Raw genomic sequence first — 23,601 nt, 5'->3', positions numbered from 1 at the left:
CGACGGGATTTTTGTGCTCATTATACATTATGTATTATTCTATGGGGTTCCCCAGAGCACGCCTCGTCAAAGTTCAATGTTCGATGCCGCTGCCACTTGGTTTTGTCTACGCACGCCTCTAGTGGGTTTCACAGTTTCAGACTTCTGTGCTTGATTCGGTGCCTGGTGGGCCTCCACTGCACGCAAGGAAATAAATAAATATTATGGCTGGCCATGCAGCAATATGCCCCTGTCGTTCTTAGATGTTGAGAAGCACATTTTGCATCGCTCGTATGCCTCTGTACTTGCAAAACCGGTGATTTCTGTGACCGACCTTCCGCCGCCGGAAATCCATGAAGGCAGAACGACAGTGACGATTTCGGAGGAGGGGTACCGCCAAGGATTGGATAAGTGTAAAAATATGCTTCTGGCACGCCTTCATTTGGCATCAGGAGAAAAACAATATTCTCTTACTGACCTTCATAAGAAGTTGTGCCTTGTATGGGGAGAGATAGGTCCCTGGCGTATCATTCCCATGGGTAAGGGTTATTTTACCTTCTGTTTTTCCTCAGAGGAGGTGCTTGCAATGGTATGGGGAAATGGGGCTATTGCGTTAAAGCCGGGAATTTTGAGATTTTTGCGATGGACTCCCAATTTTTCTCCCTCCAATCAGAAGAACACCAATGCTCAGGTGTGGGTGCGGCTATGGGACTTAGGTTTGGAATTCTGGGAACCTATTACTCTTTTTGAGATTTCTAATGGAATTGGTGTTCCTATTAAAGTTGATCAACAAACCTTGGATAGGAGGTGTGGCATGTATGCTAGGGTTTTGGTTGATGTAGACTTGTCCTCTGTTCCTCCATGTGAGTTGACTGTGTGTAGGAAAACGGGGGACGTCGTGGTGGTGGAGGTTGAGTACGAGCGCCTCCCGGATTTCTGCTATCACTGCGGGAATGTGGGGCACAGGGTTTCTTCATGCAACTTGGTCCAGAAAATTCCAATTTCTTGCCAACTGGAGGAGACTGATAGCCTTCGCGGCCGTTCGAGGATGCCTCGTCGCCGCCGACGGAAGACTAAGCAGGTTTATGTTCAGAAACAGCATGATAAGCCTGCCAATGGGAAGCAAGTGATTGTTGATAATACTCCTCCTACGAGGGATGATCCTGGTGAGGGTCCGTCTTTCGCTAGGATGTCTCCTGCTCCTATCCCTGTTGCAGTACAAAACTACAAATAATGGAGATTGCAAATGATTTTGTTGGTAATGCTGGGCATGGGGTAGTCAATATGGAACCTGTGGTGACTATTGCTCAACGAACAGTAGTGAATATTAATAGTATTGAGAATGTTGTTTCTACTGTTATTGAGCCACATGTGCTTCCTTCTGTTCCGACTATCAATAACTTTCTACCTCATGTCAACTAATATTGAAGATGTCATTGTAGTGGGAACCAAAAGTATCATTCATGAGGTAACAGAGAAAGAGAATGAGGCTCTTATCGCCCTATCCCCGGATCCGGTGAGGGATTGCCATGTCTCTCACTCTAATTGGTATGAAGAAACAGAGAGGGAAGCTGAAGAGGAATTCACTGCAGTTTTATCCAAATCCCAAAAAAAGCAACTACGCTCTGCGGCCTTGGCTGAAAACCGTGAGGCCTACATTCGACGCTCCAAGGGTGCTTCTAAATGAAGATTCTATATTGGAATTTACGGGGTATAGCTAATGACCCCACTCAGAATGCTCTGAAGAAGTTTGTTCGTACGCATAATCCGGAAGTGTTATGTATTTCTGAACCTTTTGTAGCTATGAGCAGAGTTCCTGCCTCTTTTTGGCGCTCTTTGAATTTGGCTGCTGTAGGCACTAATGATAGAGGGAGTCTGTTGCCAAACCTTTGGGTTTTTTGCAAAGCTTCTTTGGTTCATTCAGTTCAAGTTCTCTTTTCTTCTGAGCAGCAGGTGACTTTCCAAATTATGTTTGATTCCATTAATTGTATTCTAACTGCGGTTTATGCAAGAACTACGATTGCCGAGCGGCGTCGTTTGTGGTATGATATTGCAGATATTAAAGCTCGTTTTGTCTATGGGCCTTGGTTAGTTTTTGGGGATTTCAATGCAGTTTTGGGCGCTCATGAAAAGAAGGGTGGTGCTCCATTATCTCGTCTGTCTTGTGAGGAATTTCAGGCTATGTCCGACTTGTGCGAATTGGTGCATGTGGACACTAAGGGTGCCCAATTTACTTGGGTCAGGAGATGTGGAGTACGAGGTAATGTGGAGTTACGTCTTGATAGGTGTCTTGCAAACATACAATGGTTGGACTCTTGGGAGTCTTTTACCTGTTCTACTTTGCCTCGGCTTACCTCAGATCATAATCCATTACTTATGTCTTTCAAGAAGTCTGATGGGGTTCGTCGTAGTTTTTTCCGATTCCAGAAGATGTGGCTTGATCATAGGGAATTTCATGGTTTTGTGAAGCAATGTTGGGATTCCTCTACATCCTCTGGTTGTCCATTGTTGGTTCTCCAACATAAGCTGAGGGTTCTTCGAAAAGCTCTTCGTACTTGGAATTGGGAGGTTTTTGGTGATGTTAACCGGCGAGTTGATGCTAATTTGGCAGAGCTTGAGGCTTTACAGTTGTCCATTGCTAATTCAGGGGGCTCAGATGTCGACTTTGCAAAGGAGGTTGAGTTACAAGCCAATTTGTGTGAGTCCATGAGGGTGCAGGAGTCATACTTGCGTGAGAAATCAAGGCTGCGCTGGTTGAGTGAGGGCGACCGCAACTCTACATTTTTCCATGCAATGTGTAAGATACGGAAAGCTCATTCTTCCATTTCCTCTCTCAAGGATGGCAATCAGGTTTTGGAGGATCCTGCTTCTATTGAGCATCATATTGTTGATTATTATACAGAGCTTTTCTCTAATCATGGCAGTTGCCAAGACACTGGTCTTGTTTCACGAATTATACCATCTTTGGTTACAGATGCAGATAATGCCTGCCTTATTGCTCCCCCTTCAGAAGAAGAAATCTTAGTGGCGGTGAAAGGCATTGACCCTGCTAGCGCCCCTGGCCCTGATGGGTTTAATGGTTATTTTTTTGTGTCTTGTTGGGACATTGTGGGTAAGGATGTGGTGGCAGCGGTGAAGTCTTTTTTCTGCTTTGGTACTTTGCCAGGTTCTTTCAACTCGAGTCTTATAGTTTTAATTCCGAAGGTAGAGCATGCTGATTCCATTAATCAATTTCGTCCGATTGTTTTGGCAAACTTTGTTTTCAAGATTATTCCAAAAATATTGTCCATGCGCCTAGCTGTTATTGCCTCCAGAATCATCACCCCTCAACAACATGCTTTTGTGCCGGGACGTCAAATTTCAGATTGTATCTTATCGACGTCAGAGTGTTTCAATCTACTGGATACTAAATGCTACGGAGGTAATGTTGCTATTAAGGTTGATATTACGAAAGCTTTCGATACTTTATCATGGGACTTTTTGCTATCTGTTCTTCAAGCTTTCGGTTTTCATCAAACTTTTGTTGGTTGGGTCCAAGCTCTCCTTCTTTCTGCTAAACTCTCCCTTAATGTGAATGGTAAATCAGTTGGGTATTTCTCCTGTGGCCGTGGTGTGAGGCAGGGTGACCCCCCATCACCCTTACTTTTTTGTTTAGCAGAAGAAGTGTTAAGTCGAGGTCTTGCTAATCTGGTGACAACCGGTCGCATTCGCACCATCTCGTCTCCCCGTGGTGCTCAATCTCCATCACATGTTCTGTTTGCCGACGATGTTATTGTCTTTTGTCAGGGTGATCGGCGTAGTTTAAAGGCTGTTATGGACTTCTTTGAGGAATATGGTATTAATTCGGGTCAAGTGATTAATCGAGCCAAGTCCAATGTTTTCATTAGCAAGCATATTCGCAGGAGGCAGAACTCAATTGTTTCTACTTTGGGTATGAAGTTGGGTTCGACAGAGTTTACATACTTAGGTGTGCCTATTTTTCGGGGTAAGCCTCGCTCATCTCATTTTCAGCCAATTGTGGACAAGATTCGCTTGAAATTTTCGAGTTGGATGGGCTCTTTACTATCAATGGCGGGTAGACTGCAGTTGATTAAATCTGTTATATATAGTATGTTAATATACAGCTTCCAAGTCTATGAGTGGCCGGTTTCATTGCTTCGGCGTTTGGAGATTTGGTGTAGGAACTATTTATGGTCAGGTTCTATTGAAAGGCGGGGTGTCCCTCTTATTGCTTGGAAGAATTGTTGTTCACCGATGGAAGAGGGTGGCTTAGGCCTTAAGCCATTGCGGGTTCTAAATCACTCTCTTCTTCTCAAAAAAGCGTGGGATGTTTCATTTTCGGTGTCAGATGGTTGCTCTTTACTTCGAGCTCGCTTTTTTCGTGCGGGAGGATTGAGGAGATCGTATGCTCTATCTTCTATCTGGCCTGGGGTGAAACGTTTTTGGCCACTCATTAAGGAAAATGGCAGATGGTTAATTGGAAATGGGGAAGAAATCTTATTCTGGAGGGATAATTTTGTGGGCCGCCCATTATATGAATTGTTTGGTTTGCATGCTGGTGCAATGAATCAACTTGGCACTTTAGTTGCAGACTACATTTCTAATGGAGAGTGGACCTTCCCATCTTTACTTCAATTACACCTTCCAGGCTTGTGTAATTTCATTCAACAACATGTTCCACTCTCAATTAATGATCAAGCAGTGGACCAATGCATCTGGATGCCTTCTCATTCAGGTACACTTTCCGCACGTGAAGCTTATGGTTTTCTAAGGCCCCGATCCGCTGTTGCTAATTGGGGAAAATTAATTTGGACAAAGTTTATTCCTCCTCGTATGTCTCTACTAGTTTGGAAGGTGTTAAGTGGTCGTATATTATCGGATGACTTCCTTCAAAAGAGAGGGGTCTCTCTCGCACCTCGGTGTTATCTTTGTCACATTCAAGTAGAGTCTCTTGAGCATATTTTTCTCTCTTGCTCTTTTGCATCATCATTATGGCAACGCTTAGTGCATGTGTTTGAGCTCGGCATGGTTCATGGTCCCCTTATGGAGAGGCTACAACGGGGCTTGGATCATAGTCGCAGTCCCCAACTGCGTGAGCTATGGCTCACCGCTTTTGTGGCTTTGTTATGGTGCATTTGGCTTTTTCGAAACCGGGCTAAGTTTGATGGTGTGCAGGCCAACAAGAGTAAGGCCTGGAGATTAATTAAAGGGCAAGTTAGCTCCTCTAATAGAATTGGTTCTGGTTGCATGTACAATTCTGTTCAAGATCTTACTATTTTGAAGCAGTTCCCTGTCCCTTGCAAGCCCCGTAGGACTCCACGTATTGTCGAGGTTAATTGGCATCCTCCACTTCTTGGTTGGGTAAAGATTAATACTGATGGTGCTTGGCGTAGCTCTTCTGGGCATGCGGGCTATGGTGGCATCTTTAGAGATTTCAGAGGTGGTATTATGGGTGCTTTTTGCTCTAATCTCCTTATTCCAAGTTATGTGGCAGCGGAGATTATGGCTGTCATTAAGGCTATTGAGTTAGCTCAGGTCCGGGACTGGAAATTTATTTGGTTAGAAGTGGACTCGGCTCTTATCCTTTCATACCTTCATTCTCCTCACCTGGTACCTTGGCAGCTAAGAATTGAGTGGCATAATTGTTTGCATCGTATCTCTCAGATGCAATTTCGTTGTTCACACATCTATCGTGAGGGAAACCAAGCTGCAGATGCTCTTGCTAACATGGGTCTTTCTTCTACTGGTTTAACCTGGTGGGACATACCCCCAGATCTTATTCGTTCTCATTGTCGGAAGGACTCCTTGGGGTTGCCTAATTTTCGTGTTCGTTAGTTACGCTTTTTCTTGTACTTAGCATTTGCTTTCTCTTCCTTTGGTTCTATTTGGAGGAGTTTTTGGCTTTTTGCTGTTTTCTTTGGAGGAGTTTTGGTTTTATGTCCCCTCCTCCCTTTGTTCCTTTCTTTTCTTTTAATCGAAATAATCTTCAATGGGGGATGAGCCGTCTAGGCTAATCCTCTGTTTAAAAAAAAAAAAAAAAAAAACCAGAAAAACAATCAGGCATTGCCATATACAATAGGGATATACTTTACAGACCTAATACACTTGGAGTGGCTGTGGCATTCTACCATTGTGCTGTCGCATTTTTCTTGATTTTCAGTTAAATAGTTCATGTTACATTTTGGCACAACAAAACAACGAAGCCAAGATTATAATCAATCAAAACCTATCTACATATACCTATTGTTCTTCAGCAGTAAAATCCGGCTCTGGTGGCTTCCATCTGAAGTAGCATGGGCGGTATTCTCTCTGGCACCCTTCCCTTGCGTCAGTTGCGTGTACCACTGCACCGCAGCCGTACAGCGCGAAGTACATTAGCAGTGAATCGCGAGGCATAAATGGTGGCACCAAGATGATGCTGCAGGCAGGAGCGGATACAGGATTCAATTGTTGTCTAGGCTAATTAGAAGTGCAATTTTTTTTTTTTTTTGAGGTTTGGAACCCAGTGGGAGGCTCATCCTCACGCCTTTATTATTTTCAATCAAAACATATAACGGAGGGGACATAAAACCAAACCCCGTAAATTAAAAACTACAAGCATACATTTGTTGTAAAACAATAATAAATTAACTAAATCGTATCCTCCGAGGCCCACTCACTTCAAACTCAGCAATCACTGAATCATTATCAATGCTCGGCAAATTCTTTTTCGATGTAGAGAACCATCAAATCATCAAAAAACTCATCTTCCATCTTATTTCGAAATTTATTTTTTATGATGGTCATAGATGAAAATGCTCTCTCTGTTGTTGCTGTAGAAACTGGCAGAGTCAGCACCAGACAAATCAATCTATAAATCATAGGAAATAATGCTGACTTTCTTGATTCAACTAACCGCCGACACAAATCAGACACAGTAGTTGTGTTGGCAAATCTTGGATCCTTCTGAATATCTGCTAGAAAATAGCCACACTCCATATCTAGAGCAAGCATATCATATGATGTAAAATCATGAGGATAAAACTTCAAAGCAAGATTGCAAACATCTTCACATTTAAATGATCGAAAATTATCTCGTGGATCTAATGTAGCACTAAGAATAAGGAGCTCCAACGAATTATCTGCAAATCTACTATCCAACTCTGCCAACTGAAAGTCTATCACAGCATTAAATGTATTGACCCGATAATAATGCTTACTTGTAATATTTTGTTCACAAGCCCTTGTACTTTTCTTGTAAGGAGCAGACATATCTGGCATAATAATATCATACTGACAACAAAATGATTCAACCCTCATAATCAAATCATCTCAACCATCTTCTCTCATATCTTGAAGTTTTGATTTTGTTATTGAAAGAAAATTGAGAGCATTGAAGATATATATGACTTTTTTTTGCAATGACTGACAAAGAAAATAAGCAATCTTCATGACATCATGCATCAAAAGCAAGCAAAACACAAAATCAAAACGCTTCATTGCATTACCTACACTCTTTGCTTCTCCTTGTACTTTATTTGGTTCATTTGCAACCAAATCTGCAAGAGTTGTTTGGGTAGCTCCAAATAACTTGATCAAACTTGAAATAGAGCGAAGATGTGAACCCCAACGAGTAGCCCCTGCTCGTTGCAAAGTGCAAAGCTGATTAGCACCTCTACCAGTCTCATGTGCTCCAGCAGCCACTAAATCTGCAATTTCTCTTCTCTGATAACTCTCAAAGCTGAATGTCTTTTTGCAAAAGAATCAACAAAATTTATAATCAAACTTAGAGTTGAAAAGAATTCCCAAATATCATGCACCCCTTTAGCTACAGCATTTAAAGTCAATTGTCAGCGATAAGCAAAACAATGAACATAATATGCATATGGACACTCTTCACGAAACAAAGCTTGTAAACCATTAAATTCACCCCGCATGTTGGTAGCACCATCATATCCTTGTCCACTCATATTTTCTACTTGAAGATCATATTGAGTAAGAACTTTGAATATCTCATCTTTTAGAGTTTGAGAACAAGTGTCTGCCACACTAAGCACTTTGAAAAACCGTTCTCTAATAAACCCATCACAATCAACAAATCAAAGAATGATAGCCATTTGTTCTCTATTAGATACATCAACAGCTTCATCAACAAGGATACAAAATTTGGCATCTCCCACTTCCTCCCGAATCTGGTTCTAACTTTGTTACCAAGTATATTTAAAATTTGTTTTTGAATAATGGGAGAAGTATACTTGGCATTCCTAGGAGCATTTTGTAAGACTCTGTGAATATCAATATTCATTCTTCCAAAGGAATCCACAACTGCATTGAAATTGCCACCATTAGATGAATTAACCGATTCATCATGGCCTCTAAAACCATATCCTTGGCGTGCCAACAACCTTACACTCTCTATAGTAGTAATAAGCGGGAGTCAGTTATCTACTACTTCTTGTGATGATTGTGTGCTAATCACCCTTTCAATATGCTTAGATGGGTTTCTTAGTGACTCTCACTTGCCATGGCAATATTATGTGGGGAATTTAAGACTCCCATGTGAGAGACAATGCCAGATTTTTTTGACATAACATTTTTCCAACCTTGAAACTCATGCTCAGTAAATGTTGGATGATGGGATGGATAAATATCAAACAAGAAACAAGGAAAGCAAAATGCTTTATCCAACTCTGCGGAATACGAACCACTTAGGATTAAATTTTCGTCCTTGACCTCCGTCAAATGATAATGGTTAACTACTTGAGTGAGGTTGATATGGTCCTAAGACCACATAAGCTCTTCGAATATTGTCACGCTCATTCAAAGGGTACTTGCATATTGGACGCTGTATTCCTGGATCACGTTCTAGAGAACTAACATCAAAACTTTCTTCTCTCTCAATTCTTTCATTATGACACTCTTCTAGTGGAATAAATGGAGAAGGGTTTAAAGGGACATCATTAACAGAATTCTCAGTCACATTTCTACTCCCACTCCCACTTCTAATCTCATCAACACTATCACTTGATGGAGTACCACTTGTAAACCATGACAAAAGATTTTTGTACCTCTTGGGTTTTCGGTGATCTGTCATTATATTCAATACCTATAATATTATATAGATACCACCATTAGAATTATACAACTACAACTAATTATACATTACTATTAGTTACTAACTAGCAGCAGACTTTAATGTCTAATGGATTTATTAGTGCCTCCTCAACATATATATAATAACATATATATAATTCTAATGGGTTTGTGAAAGAATATAAAGTTAGTAACACTAACCAGATGGAAAGGGCATCAACAGCAATCTTGGTATCATGCATAAACCCAGACACTATCACCAAAACTCTCAAATAAAAATTCTCCAATCTGCAACACAAAATGCACATCTTTAAATAAATAAAAAATCACAACATAATCAGAAGCAAAAGAAAGCATCAAGAAATCCCAAAGCTAGCGGCTAGCCCAACAAAATTACAAAAGCTCATTCAGTCATTCACTTATTGTTACTTGATTTTTTCTTTTTTTTTTAGCCAGTAATTTATCATCAAATACATGACTCATTCCATTCAGTCGGTAATTCTAACTAAAAATAGTTAAACTACAAATCTACAATCATCAATTCATCAAAGCATTCATTATCCATTTATCCACCGACTGACCAAGACCGACCATGATCAAGAATTCAAGATCCTCAGTTCGGCAATTCCAATCCTCACTCCTCAGCGGGCAGCGGCTCAGCTAATAGCCTAACATGGAATCTCTGTCTGACTATCTCTCTCCGCCACTGGCAGCACCGTAGCAAACAGAATCGGCGAGACTCTCGATCTAGGCAGACTGGGCGAGAGGAGATCTGGGAATCTGGGATTTCTTTGAGAAAGTCAGAAAACCCCAGTTCGGTAAAAATAGAGCAGGAAGATCCGAAGAAGAACATGGGAGATCAGGAGATGGGAGATCGATAAAGCACATACCTCGTTACGAGAAGGAGAAAGGTGTGAGCTTCAGCTGCTGTGACTCAGTGAGTGTGAGTGGGTGACTGTGTGAGGGCAGTGACTCCCACTAAGGCACTAAGGCTGTGACTCTGCGAGCGGTGAGAGTGATACTGATGGGTAATTTTTTATTTTTTCTTTGGGCTGAAAGGTAAATATATATATATACCTAAGGGTTTTTAGCCCAAAATCTTGTCTAGGCTTGAGCCCATATAGCCTTCCATGTCGGTCCGCCCCTAGCTGCAGGGGCAGTAGGCGGCACACGGGTGCGCAAGGGCTGCAGGAGCAGCACACGGTATGGCTAGCAAGGGCTAGGAGCTTACGACAGCTTTTGGTGAAAGAAATTTTTGGTGTTTTGTTTTAGTTTTGGTTTTTGGTTTTTAGGGCTAGAGTTAGGGCTCGTGCTGATAATGTGTTTAAGTAAATTGGGATTGTAAAGAGATTTATGAGAGAATTGTGTGTTCTATTATTGATAATAGGAGCCTTTTATATAGGGATTTACAGAGTACATATAAGGTAATAGAATCTGAATACAATTAGGAAATCTAGAACCTTCTCCTATTATAACTCTAGAACTAAACCCTAGTTTGGAGAGGCACACATGATGTCGACTTCCTTCAACACTATGTGTATTTTAGCACCTATTGCAGAGCATATTATATACGTATTGTACTATTGTATTGTAATTTTTCGTATTGTAATTTCGTGTTTCATGCTGCTTAATCTTGTTAAAGCTTTAGACTTGGCTGCAGCAATGTGCTGGCCTTGTATGTTTATGTAAAAGGAGAATAGCAAGAATCAAATGAAAAAACATTTATGATCTAAACTAGTTCATTACCAAAACAAACCAAGCAAACTGATACATGCATGTTCCTAACAAGAAGTGTAAAATGTTATCATGTGTAAGCATCTCTATGATGCTATCATGGGTTATGGGACTACAGCATGGTCAGTGCGAGAAACACTGCCCTCCTTAGACGGGGGAGTCTTTTGAAGCTGTTTATAGCGGCGCCATGCTGCTTGCAAAGCATGAGCTGCCCTTGGTTGGCGTGATTGGTCCAAACTGGGGAAAAGCCACCAGAACTTAGAGACTACATTCTTCAAGTCATTAGCCCTTAGAGCAAACACTTCAACTTTGGTATGCGCTTGGACTGTTTTGGTTGAGAAGGGAAGGTTGGATAGGCTGGCATTGGGATAAGTCTTGAGCACCCAGTCAAGAAGTTCTTGGCCATAGAAGTCACCCTTTTCAAGACAATCAGCGCCTACATTGCCTTCTGTGGTGTAAGTCAATACTTTGCCACGAGTGATGAACAACATCTCATCGAGAGGGTCTCCTTTCCGAAGTATGAAGCTGTGCTCTATGTAAAGTGCTGGCTTCAGATGATCACATATTGCATCAAGCAATCGTTTATCCATATTTTGAAGCATCGGAACCTGTGGATGGTCATCACCTCATCATGTGATGTAGAATTGATAGCACCGTATAAATGATTAAATGTTACATGTATATAGTGACATTTCTTAATAGAACATACTCACTTGACTGAGTGGACCAGAGCATAGATACTGCTTTGTCTCCCTTCTGATGTCCCGGGGAAGATTGTGAAGAAAATTCTCCACATCAACACCTTTAGTTTCTTGCCATTTGTATTTCTGGTATTGCCATATTCGCTTCTTGAGCTTCCGAGGAAGGGAATGGAAGGCCATCCACAACTCTATCTCTTGCCCCTTCAATCTCATTTCCTCCAGCCTTGCTGTTTTCGATTGCAAATATGTCTGTTCCACAACGAAGTAAAGACAGCAGTTATTGCCAAGCCAATAAGAGGTGTTAAATTAGTGATGCATAATGACTCGATAACTGAGAGCTCAGAAGTAAACTTTATTAAGGACCAACCTGCATATTTCCAATAAGAAATGCAAACAGTATCAATCCAGAAAGTGAAACAAAAACTGAGAAGTAGACTTCCCAGACAAAGGTACTTGTTTTGAGGCTTTGACCTAGGGAACTGCAGAATGTAAAATTGAAATGTACCAGATGTTAATGTCAAAAGGGTAGCTAGGTAAACACATTTGAAGGAACAAAAACTCCACAAATATCTCAGAATAACTTTTAATTTTTGTTGATTCACAAATTAGAAATGCGGCACACCTCAGGTTTTGCAGTCCCCACCAAAAGCAGTAAGAGATCTTTGTCATGAAATCTGTTGATTCGATGACACCAGATTCAAGAGCACCTAAGTATATTCCAAAATCAAAAAATGTGGAATTTGGTGTCTTCGAAGAGCAAGAGTCATTCAGAAAAGTGCTAGCTCCAAAAGTATCGTCACAATATAACGAACAGTGAGCAGTAGCATGCATTTTACAGGATTTTCGCCAGCAAGATGTTTTCCTTTCTATTGAAAAGAAGTACCAAAAGGCTCCAACAACCTACGGGGTCAGAAAATTTATAACTCGAGAGAATCAGTAGTGAACTAAAGTGAGGATGATAAGAAGCTAGTTTTCCAAGTAAGGTAGAACAGAATGATTAGAAGTTTTGTTTGGATAACATGACTGGCAATATGAAAAACTTACATGACTGGCAAGCATATAAAGAAAAAGATTAAAGGCAGCTTTAGCCCATGCAGTTTCAGCAAGGATGCCAGAAGAACTTGTGGCTTCTTTTAACAATGAGCAGATTCGAAGAACCCTTAGCACGTATTGAAAGATAACTATGAAGTACAATGACTGTGTTGCATGGAAAAGTCTCGAGTTATTCAATCTTGGAATGACAACATAAACTATCACCTAGACCAAAAAATGGAGCAAATTAAGTTATGAGTTCAGAGATGTGGTCATACTTCACATCATTACCAATTGTAAAAGGATGTAAATTGGAAGTGATTCTACACTTTCTACAAATACATAATAATATAAGAAACATAATAGACAATTAGTTGCATATTGTGAGTACCTCGAGTAGAAACCCATACCTGTGGAAGTGGAAGAATTACAAGGATGTCGAATATGAAGTACAACAACAAATATCTCCATGCTCTTGCCCGAGTATGTGGAACCAGTTCACCTTCTTCTTTTGATGATTGAGAACAAAGAGTGACAACACTAGCACGAAATTGATAAATGATATAAAACACATAAAAGAAATCCACGACAAATCGCAGAACACTAGCTATAGCTCCTAACGTTCTGTCCAATCCAAGGCACTTCTTCTCATCATTAACCACAAGAATATAACAAAACAAAGGATCCAGTGAGAGAGCGATGACACACAGAACAAGAAGCATCTTATTCCACCTGTGCTGGATTAATTCCCGGCGGTAAAGAATTTTATCATTGGAACTCAAGCCTATAGACAAAACTTCATAATAGATTTTCATGGTTTTCTTAAAGCTCTTTAGCCCTTCAAAACCAGGCCCCATAGCTCTATAGACCTTATCGACAGCCGAGTCCACTGATGCTAAACTTGCACTTGAATGATTACTATTAGCTTTTTGAATTAGTTCTTCACCATTTTCTTCTATATCACCACTCTGTATCCTATATAAAGCCATAGAGCAAAACAAACTTAATAGCTTAGCATACATGGATGATATGGTTAACCTAAAACAGTTCTTGGTTAAGCTTACTGAGTTCATAAACAGTAATGATCATGAACCATATAACCCAAAAGCGGAAGAAAAAGAAAAGGCGAGAAATATATATTAACTTTACCTTGACATTTGAAACGCCATTGTTGCGAATCTTGATCTAGCTAACAGTTTGTTTGCAGGGACAAAGAAAGAAAAAATGGCTTTTAAAGAAGCAAAAAGTATTGCAATGATTTCATAAAAACCAAAACAGTTGCTTGACCTGCAAATTTTTTAAGTGAAAGATTTGAGTCTTTACGCTCGTGGTGGCTACTATAGTCCACGGTCAAAGTCTTTGCAATATTGATATCTATTCCTCCTTGTCATAACCTGGGACGCATCCCCACACACAACTGCCAGATACTCCAAACTCCAAAAGACAAATGAATTAAACAAACTGAAAAGTGATTACAACAACCTCGAGATTCCCATTCTGACAAGTCAACCAATCTACAGGTTGACTTAAGCCTGGGCTTCATTTTGCTCAAGCTTGTACTATCGGCAGCAAGTACAATGATCAAATGTAACATACTTTTGTCTAGACTCCGATTAATACATGTCTGTTTTATACCATTACTTCATGTTACAGTATTTTGCACAGCGAAACTAAGCGCTGAATCAAACCCGAAAGACTACTACATGTTGCTTTTGAGCAGATATATCAGGCTCTGCATGCTGGCTTCTGCAGTAGCAATGGCCTATAGTTGTGCCTAATAGCACGAAGTGCATTAGCAGCCAAACGCAAGGCGTATATGGTGGAACCTAGAGTTGGGGAGCTTCCACCAACCTTGACTAGTGCATCTTGCAACCTATTCTCCTCTTTCCGCAAAGACTTCTCTAGCTTCTTCTTGCAATGGCGGTGCCAAGCTGCTTGAATATAGCAAGCTGCCCAAGTCCTCCAGGGATTTGAGTAAAATCTGAATGTCTGAAGCCGCCGGAACTGAGAGGCTACAGACTTCAAGTCATCTGCTTCCAGAGCAAAGGCTTCAACTTTCGCTAAGGGCTTGGACAGTCCTAGTGGAGATTGGAAGAGTAGAATAGGGGAGTAGATCAAGAGACCATGTCAGGAGCTCTTCACCACAAAAGTCACCAGCCTTGAGATTTACCGAGTTGAAGAAGAAACCAGTCCTTGCACCATTAGTAGTCACACTCAAGAGTCTGCCTCACATTATGAAGAGCTTCGCATCCATTGGTTCTCCTTCCCGAACAATGTAACTTTCTTCTTTATAGAGTACCGGCTTGAGACTATCGCACATTGCATCCAGCACTTGCTTATCCAAGGCTTCAAAGAATGGCACCTAAAAATCAAATGCATCCAAGTAATTATTAATCCAATATCTAGAAAGTGGTTGTATTTCATTAGATAAACAAAAGAGGACAGCAGAACTCACTCCACGAATAGCCCGGCCCAAAGCAAAGATATCGCTTTGTATCAGTCCTAATGTCCCTGGGAAGACTGAGCAGAAAGTTGTCCATGTTTATACCTATGTTTTCTTGCCATTGGTCTTTTCGGTATTCCCTTATACGCTTCTTGAGATGCTGAGGAATTGTATAGAAGGCCATCCAGTGTTCTCTCTCGCGTTCCTTCACTCTCATTTCTGTAGATCTTGCAGTTTTTGACTGTAAATATGTCTGTTTTGGATGAAAGACTAAAAATTAGAAGGGAGAAATGATGCCACAGTACATAACCAACACATCGCGATTCAAGTTATTTATATTCAGCACCAACCTGCATATTTCCAAAAAAAAGATGAAAATAGTACCAAACCAGAAACAGAAATGAAAACAGCATAGTAGATTTCCCAAACGTAGGTACTTGTTTTCAGGCTTTAGCCAAGGGAGCTGTGGAAAGAATTCTATACATTAGGATGTGAGTTTAATTTAATAAAAAAAATCTAAACTTATAAATATCAAAGGGTTTAATGCTTACAGACCACAGATTTTGCAGTCCCCACCAAAAAACAGTAAGAAATCCTTTGTACAAAATCTGCTGAGTCGATGACACCAGATTCAAGAGTCAAAGTATATCCCAAAATCAAAAAGTGTGACATTTGGTGTCTTTGCAGAGCAAGAGTCATTCAGAACTGTGCTAGCTCCAAATGTGGCAACACAATATAAAGAACATGGGTAAGCACCGGCACGATTTACACATGATTCTTGCCAACAAGCTGCTTTCCTTTCTATAGAAAACAAGTACCAAAAGGCACCAACAACCTACAGGGGGCAGCAAACCACTTGGTCAGAATCAGAGAGAATCAATAGCAAGATTATGAGAAAACAACAGATATAGGTATATATTAAAGAGAACTTATTCAATAAGTAATCATCAGAAGCTCTCCAGTGGAAAACACAGTGTGTCTAATAACATTGACTGGCATGACTAGAATTAATGACTAATTAGAAATGGTTCTGAAAAACTTACATGACTAGCAAGCATATAAAGGAAGAGATTAGCCCAGGCAGTTTCAGCGAGGATGCCAGAAATACTTGTAACCCTTCTTAACAAGGAGCAAATTCGAAGAACCCTTAATACATATTGAAAGATGACTAAAAAGTTCAATGACTTTGTTGCAGCTATGATTCCCAGTTTTCTGTCCAATCTGAGGCACTTGTTCTCCTCATCAGAAACAAGTATAAAACAGAACAGAGGATCCAGTGACAGTGCAATAGCACATAAAACCAGAAACATGTTATTCCATCTCCGAATCTCCTGTGGACCAAGAACTTTAACACCCAAGACTCCTACTTCAGTGCTTCTTTAATAATCATAATTCTTAAAACTCTATTGTAATGGAACCAGAAATCTCTTCTTAAATGTAAACCATCAAGTATTCGAATTTTTTTTAATCTGATATAGGCTGCTGGGTAGCGCCGGTGAGTCTACAAGATTCAATAGTCAAGTCCAAATCTTTTTCCATCTAGTGGACAATTAACTACGAGATTCAACGTCTACGAGGATCATTCAACCTTTCATTATGGTATCTAGTGGACAATTAAACCCTTACAAAATTCAGATACACAAAAGAAAATGCAAAATCTCTCGCATGTTTCGTGAAACCAGAAAAACAATCAGGCATTGCCATATACAATAATATACTTTACAGACCTAATACACTTGATGGAGTGGCTGTAGCATTCTACCATTGTGCTGTCACATTTTTCTTGATTTTCAGTTAAATAGTTCATGTTACATTTTGGCACAACAAAACAACGAAGCCAAGATTATAATCAATCAAAACCTATCTACATATACCTATTGTTCTTCAGCAGTAAAATCCGGCTCTGCTGGCTTCTGAAGTAGCATGGGCGGTATTCTCTCTGGCACCCTTCCCTTGCGTGTACCACTGCGCCGCAGCCGTACAGCGCGAAGTACATTAGCAGCGAATCGCGAGGCATAAATGGTGGCACCAAGACTAGGGGAGCTTGTCTCTGCCTTCGCAAGTGCATCTTGCAACCTATTCTCCTCTTCCCGCAGAGACTCTTCAAGCTTCTTCTTACTATAACGACGCCATGCTGCCTGAATAAAGCAAGCCGCCCAAGTCCTCCACTGTTGAGAGTAAAACCTGAATGTGTGGCGGAGCTGCTTGCTGTGAAGCCGTCGAAATTGGGAGGCTACAAACTTCAGATCGTCTGCTTTCAAAGCAAAGGCTTCGACTTCACTAAGGGCTTGGACAGTTCTAGTTGAGATGGGAAGATTAGGAGAGGTGTGAGGATCAAGAGCCCATGTGAGAAGCTCTTCACCACAGAAATCACCGGCCTTGAGATATTCAGAATTGAAGAACCCAGTCCTTCCACCATTTGTGGTCATAGTCAATAGCTTGCCTCGCATTATGAAGAGCATTTCATCCACTGGGTCTCCCTCCCGAACAATGTAGCTGTCTTCAGTATACAGTACTGGCTTGAGACGGTCACACATTGCATCCAACAATTGGTCATCCATTTTCTCAAACATTGGCACCTGAAATGCATTTGATGAAATTTAAAAAATAATAACACATGCAGGTAAAGGCACTCAAACATTGATCATGGTCATATGCACTCAAAAAAAAAAAAAAAAAATATGCACTCAAACTCACCCTCATTAGTAGAGCCAAGCAGAGATGGCGCTTTATGTCCCTTCTAAGGTCCTTCGGAAGATTACAGATCAAATTCTCTTCATCTACACCTCTGGTTTCTTGCCATCTGTATTGTTCATACCGCCTTATGCGTTCTCTCAAATTCTCTGGTAGCAAACGGTGGGACATCCATTGTTCTGCATCTCTCCTTTTTACTCTCATCTCCTCCAATCTTGTAGTTGTAGACTGCAAATATGTCTGTTTAAAAGAAACTATCTCATCAGTTCACTGTACCCACTAGATGAGTAGTCAAGTTCATGAAGTAAAGATATGAACCAGAAATTGAAAACCGATTATGCATCATAGGCATAATTACATGACTAAAAGGTTTCCATGAAAAAACCAACCTGCATATTTCCGATAAGAAATGAAAATAGCACCAAGCCCCCAATAGAAATGAAGACTGCAAACAAGATTTCCCAAACATACGTACTTGTTTCAAGATTTTGACCAAGCGAACTGAAAAATGAACAAGAACAGTCAAGCATAAGTCATCAAAAACTAACTACAAAAATCAACCCCACAAAGCAAAGTTGTATAAGCACACCTCAAATTCCGTAATCCCCACCAAAAGCAGTAAAAGAACTTTTGAGGAAAGTCTGTGTCTGACTGAACGATACCAGATTGAAGACCATCAAGGAATATTCCAAAATCAAATTTTGTTTTATCTTCTTCTAGTATTGGGCATGAAGAATTTAAGAATGCTGTCTTATTAGGATGCCTCCCCCCGGTATCACAGTATAAATCCTTTCGGGAGCATATGGTTGAATTCATTCCACAAGCTTGTTTCCAGCATGTGGTTTCTCGTTCTAAAGAAATTAAATACCAAAATGCTCCAAGTACCTACGAGCAACATATCATCACTTGAAGATCAGGACATTTAAGATAGACAAACAACTATACTGTTAAACATCATAAAACGAACATGCAGAAAGATCCATCATGCTATGTAAAGTATGTGAATATGATAAAGTAAAGCCATAGAAGTCAAAAAGGCTCACAAAATCAGAATTTTTCCTATTAATTTACCACACACAAAGAAGAAGAAAAAAGTTGACAATGTCACCACATATAGCATCAATAAATAAACTCTCCTTTTCTATTTCATATTTTTATAAGGGATACCTAACAATTCCATCAGAAACTTTTCAAAACAACACCAGTGTGAAGGAGCTATCTCATAAGCATAACCAGCAAGCTCGCTCAAGGATGCTTACAAAAAGAGTTATGCATTTTAAATAACTCTATAGATCATGACATCCATTAGATTTTGAGTACTACATAAATTACAACTGAAGTCATTTCAAATGTCCAAATGATGTACTGTGAATGGGGATGGTTATGCACTTACGCGTCTATTTAAACAGAAAGATAGGCAATCAGTCAAATGTTAACCATACTCAAACAATATAATACTAGGAAATGCACAGCACAAAATGAATATTATCATCAAACTTACATGACTAGCAAGCATGTAAAGGAAAAGATTAAATGCCGCGCCTGCCCATGCAGTTTCCGTAAGTATGCCAGAAGCCCTTGTTACTTCTCTATACAATGGATATATACGAATAACTCTTGGCACGTATTGGAACAAAACAACAAACTTCAACAAATTCTTTGTATTCAATGATGCTGAGCCTCCCAATTTCGGAATAAAAATTAAAATGACCACCTGGAAATATTTTTTAGTATTAGGTTTCAAAAGTAAAATCAAAATAGGCATATAATCTACACAAGATACAGACTACAACTAAGGACAATAGAGTACCTGTGGGAGAGGAAGGACAGCAAGAATGTCAATGAGGAAGTATGAGGATAGATACCTCTTTGCAATAGCCCAAGCATCTTCAACTAAAACACCTCTTCCAAAAACTCGAGAAGGAGGAGCAATAAATCCAGTACGAAATTGAAAAATTATATGAACTACATAAAATATGTCGGTGAATGAGCGCAAAACACTAGCTGTTATCTCCATCTTTCTGTCCTTGTCAAGGCACTTATTGTCATCATCAATCACAGGGACGTAAAAGAACAAAGGATCCAGGGAGACAGCAATTACACATGCCAATACAAATATCTTATTCCACTTTTGAAGGAATTGCCCTTGCGGATCAAGAACTCTAGAACAAAAGCTTTTACCAACAACCCCATCAATCGAATAGGACTTCCATGACTTCTTAATCCTCTCAGAACCAGATTCCAGGCGTCTTTGGAATTTAGATGAAACCGAGCTAAATGTTGTTCTGAAATTTCCTCGCTGCATTCCATCATTTGGAGAATATGGTGGATCAATAGGTTTCTCTGGATTCCAATCCTGAAACCTAAAACAATAAAGAACGCATGTTAACATGTAGCAAACTGGATGAAAGAAGTGAAATTAGCAATAGTCTTGGTAAGACTGAATCACTCCTTTTGCTCAAGTAAGAAAAATCCAAATGCACACTATGAACTTCTGGTAAATATCATCCAAAGTAAGCAGTTTGATTGAACTAACCTGACTATCTTCTCTTGCTGAAAATTCATGACTGCTTCTAACTCTGAACAGACTCTCCAAACGAAAAATCAACCGATGAACCTCTGATTGACCCAAAGAACTTCTTCATGTACCACCCAAGCTCCCAAATTCCAGCCCCTGAACAAAAACTTCAATGAAATAAATTCATAACAGAAACTTTTCCATAATGCCCATGTAATAAAAAGCCAAAGTCTTTGGCTGCTTAGTGCCATTTGCCACAATTCCAAAAAGCAGACATCGCACTACACCTTAAAATATCTTCATAAAGTAAAATCCCACCACAGAAACTGATTGCTATCTTCTAACAAACCCAACACCAACAAAACCACATCAAAATAACTGACAAAAAAAAAAATCAATCTTTGAAACAGAAATCAACTAACTTCGCCCCATAAACGATTCAGGATGCAAACAAAACAGATTACCATATTCCCAAAAGAACTTAAAAACTCAATCTTTGACCAAATAAACCAGTTGGGATGCAAACATAACAGATTATCATATTCCCAAACAACTTAAAAACTCAATCTTTGACCAAATAAACCAGGTGGGATGCAAACATAACAGATTATCATATTCCCAAACAACTTAAAAACTCAATACTAAACATAAACTCCCGATCAAAAAATCACAACTTTCAACTCAAAACAACAACAACCAGAACTCATTCATCAAGCAAAAAGATGGAACAACATACCCAGAAACGAACAGAAAGAACCGAGCCTTGACTTGGGTATTGACAATCAAATCAAACAAACAAACAAGGACCCCTCTGTATATGAAGATCAGCGAGTGAGAGAAAAACAGAGGAAGAAAGTTCGAGGAAAATGCGTATAGGGCCGTCTAAGAAGATAGCCCCCACTCTCCTTCTCGTGATTTAGTTTTAGTTTTAGTTTTAGTTTTATGCAAGGACAGAACAGAAAATGGTGGATATAGTCCAACCCGAGTGCGATAACAAAGTCCTCCTTGTCTAGGACCCACTCAGATATAATATATAGTCCTCCTCCTTCTTCTCTCGCTGCGGTTACTTTCAGGTCCGGTGGGATAAAGTGACCGATATGCCCGAGAGCAGTTAAACTCGTGCCCCCGCGAACTTCCCGGAGATATAGGGAATATCTGTTCGGCGGATTTATTTTTTTTTTTTTTAACCCCAAGACGTTTTATTTATTTATTTTGTTTAGAGAAATGATTTTAGTAGTCCCAACTTGCTTAGTGATCGAGATAGGGTCTATTTTAAGGGAATTTAGGGTTCTTATTATTATTGGCTGATTTTGCATTGTTGTTTGTAAACAATTTTGGGGTGGAAAGAGTCAAATATAGTACAGTGATGTGTGCTTTCAAAAAGAGGGGAAGAGAGAGCAGAAATATATGTTTCATTCATTGACTTGCTTACTAGTTAGGTAAGTTGGTATATCTAGTTCTCTTAGATAATTGAATCGGTGATTTGATTATTATTCAAGTTGATTGTTCTTAATTTTTGTAAATTTGTAACTTGTAAAAACTATTCCCTCAGTTGTATAATCTACCGCTTGGGAGCAAAACTATGATTTTGGACAGAAGAGAAAAATTGGGAGAAAGCTCCAAGGTCGGCCCCCTCTAATTTGGAAAAACATATAACATATTTTAGTGTGCCCTTGGTCTTACTTAAATAGGCCTCGATAGCCTCGTTTGCATGAGCATGAATATATTTGTTGTGAGTCTCACTTGTCATGGGCATTGTTAGCCTCATTTGCATCAGCGTAAGGGTGACAATTATTAATTTCACTTGTCATAGATATTGCTAGCCTCACTCGTATTGTTAGGTCGACATGGATATTGTTAGGTCGACATCATTACTATTCAAATAATTGGTGTTTTCAATCAATCAATATGCAAAATGCAAATTCCAAAATGAATTATAGCAGCCTAGGAATCCATATATAAACAAATAGAGCTGGCAATATATGATTGGAAACTTGGAAAGTGTAGAGGCTTGAATGAAACCGTAGTGGTGGCTGACCCGTGAGTACTACTGCAAGTAGTAGGAAGGAGAACCCACTTCACTTTATGAAAACTGAAGGCTGCTAAATTTTCTATGCTCCTCCGGGTACGGTGGACTTTTTACCTTTGACTCCATCGTCCCCCACTTTTCCACGCACTGATGCACCTACGTGAGTTCTTCCTATGGTGGACTTGACAAGGCTAGGTAAATGTGAAACACGTAGAGTATGGTGTCTATCTACCTATAAGTCCAGCAGGTTTAGGAGGCCACGCCGCCGTGAGGTCACCGTGAGATTGCGACCAAGAGATCATGAGTAGGGTGCCCTCGTGAGTCGTGTCACGGCAAGGGGACCAGGAGTACTTGCCCAGCAACATAGACTTGTTGTATCTTTTTTCAAAGACGGCGTTAAACGTTTATGTCATAACATGAAGCTAGACTAAGTAATAAGTAGGCAAGATAGAGATAGAGAGTGACACAATAAGAAGTAAGTAAGAGGAAAGAAAGAAATAGAGAGGGACACGAGAAGTAAAGCAAGATAGAAATAGAGAGGGATACAATAGTTACGTATAATGGTTGTCTTGAAGAGGCTACATTGATTTAAAATATTTTACTATTGAGATTTTGTTCATTTACCGCATTTCTAGGGATTTTTTTCTCACTTACCCCATTAAAAGAAAAAGAAAAAATATTTTACAATAGACGTCTATTGCCCCCAAATAAAACATTTTTTTTCTTTTTTCTTTGATTATAGGCCTCCTGCCCCATGTTATCTATTAAAAAAAAAAATGTTGTCCAAAAAAAAAAAAGGATGTCGTCCAAAAAAAAAAAAGGAAGAAGCGGTCGATCTCAGACGGAAAAAGAAAATTGCAGAGGGACCCAAGTCAAAAGCCGGCGCCGGTGCCTCAGATTTGTGACTCCGAGATCGCTTACCAGGTCGTATTCATGCAGTTTCATCGTCGCTCCTTGACTTCGGCCGCCTCAAACCTACCAGACCTCTGACGTCGGTGTGAACAAGGAGGGAGGGAGGGAAGGAGGGAGGGAGAGAGAGAGAGAGAGAGAGAGAGAGTGAGTGATCGGAGAAGGAACTGCGACGGGGTCGCATTGGAGAGAGAGGGAGAGGACGCAGTGGCATGATTGTAATATTTTAATTGGATTGAGGGCAAAATTGCCATTTTCTGTTAAAATGGGTAAGTGAGAATAAAAATCTGTTGCTAGAGTAAGTGAGATAATTTTTGCATATTTTGGTGCTTTGGGTCAATAACCCTTTACTATAAGAGTGGCTAAGTAGTCATTTGTACTCATTGTAGTAACACAAGTGTGGGGAGATCATGGATCATACATTCGTCTAACGGTGCTGTTACACTGTTCGAACAATAAGGGCACTACTTCTGAGTTTCGTCATCACCTC

At 40.0% G+C, this 23,601-nt stretch overlaps 2 protein-coding genes and 1 pseudogene across 2 annotated transcripts; all 3 read right to left on the bottom strand.

Moving 5' to 3' along the window:
• Positions 1-10,772: 10,772 nt before the first annotated feature.
• On the bottom strand, positions 10,773-13,817 carry LOC112182837 (cyclic nucleotide-gated ion channel 1). The gene is made up of 7 exons (XM_024321391.2): positions 13,668-13,817; positions 12,929-13,493; positions 12,531-12,743; positions 12,109-12,386; positions 11,854-11,965; positions 11,499-11,735; positions 10,773-11,393 (listed from the first exon to the last, which is right to left on the bottom strand). The coding sequence occupies exons 1-7, from the start codon at positions 13,685-13,687 to the stop codon at positions 10,890-10,892; spliced, it is 1,929 nt and encodes a 642-aa protein (XP_024177159.1). The 5' UTR covers positions 13,688-13,817; the 3' UTR covers positions 10,773-10,889.
• Positions 13,818-13,943: 126 nt separating this feature from the next.
• Positions 13,944-16,271, bottom strand: LOC112182853 (annotated as a pseudogene).
• Positions 16,272-16,608: 337 nt separating this feature from the next.
• Positions 16,609-21,121, bottom strand: LOC121048775 (cyclic nucleotide-gated ion channel 1-like). The gene is made up of 8 exons (XM_024321367.2): positions 20,910-21,121; positions 20,192-20,329; positions 19,466-20,018; positions 19,157-19,369; positions 18,245-18,540; positions 18,045-18,156; positions 17,659-17,895; positions 16,609-17,540 (listed from the first exon to the last, which is right to left on the bottom strand). Exons 2-8 carry the CDS (start codon positions 20,218-20,220, stop codon positions 16,836-16,838), a joined length of 2,145 nt encoding a protein of 714 aa, XP_024177135.1. The 5' UTR covers positions 20,221-20,329; positions 20,910-21,121; the 3' UTR covers positions 16,609-16,835.
• Between the last annotated feature and the right edge of the window lie 2,480 nt (positions 21,122-23,601).

Source organism: Rosa chinensis, chromosome 1, assembly GCF_002994745.2.
Source record: "Rosa chinensis cultivar Old Blush chromosome 1, RchiOBHm-V2, whole genome shotgun sequence".
NCBI lineage: Eukaryota > Viridiplantae > Streptophyta > Magnoliopsida > Rosales > Rosaceae > Rosa > Rosa chinensis.
This window is presented reverse-complemented; position numbering and strand designations above follow the sequence as displayed.

What these genes read in the sequence shown, in the direction of transcription:
- LOC112182837 (XM_024321391.2), bottom strand. Translation starts at nt 13,687, where the DNA reads ATGGCGTTTCAAATGTCAAG. An exon ending in TGGGGACTGCAAAACCTGAG is followed by an intron (nt 11,966 to 12,108) that starts GTGTGCCGCATT and finishes TACATTCTGCAG; the next exon opens with TTCCCTAGGTCAAAGCCTCA. An exon ending in GCTCTGGTCCACTCAGTCAA is followed by an intron (nt 11,394 to 11,498) that starts GTGAGTATGTTC and finishes GACCATCCACAG; the next exon opens with GTTCCGATGCTTCAAAATAT.
- LOC121048775 (XM_024321367.2), bottom strand. Translation starts at nt 20,220, where the DNA reads ATGAATTTTCAGCAAGAGAAGATAGTCAG. An exon ending in TTCTTATCGGAAATATGCAG is followed by an intron (nt 17,896 to 18,044) that starts GTTGGTTTTTTC and finishes TCTTTTAAACAG; the next exon opens with ACATATTTGCAGTCTACAAC. An exon ending in GCTTGGCTCTACTAATGAGG is followed by an intron (nt 17,541 to 17,658) that starts GTGAGTTTGAGT and finishes AATGCATTTCAG; the next exon opens with GTGCCAATGTTTGAGAAAAT.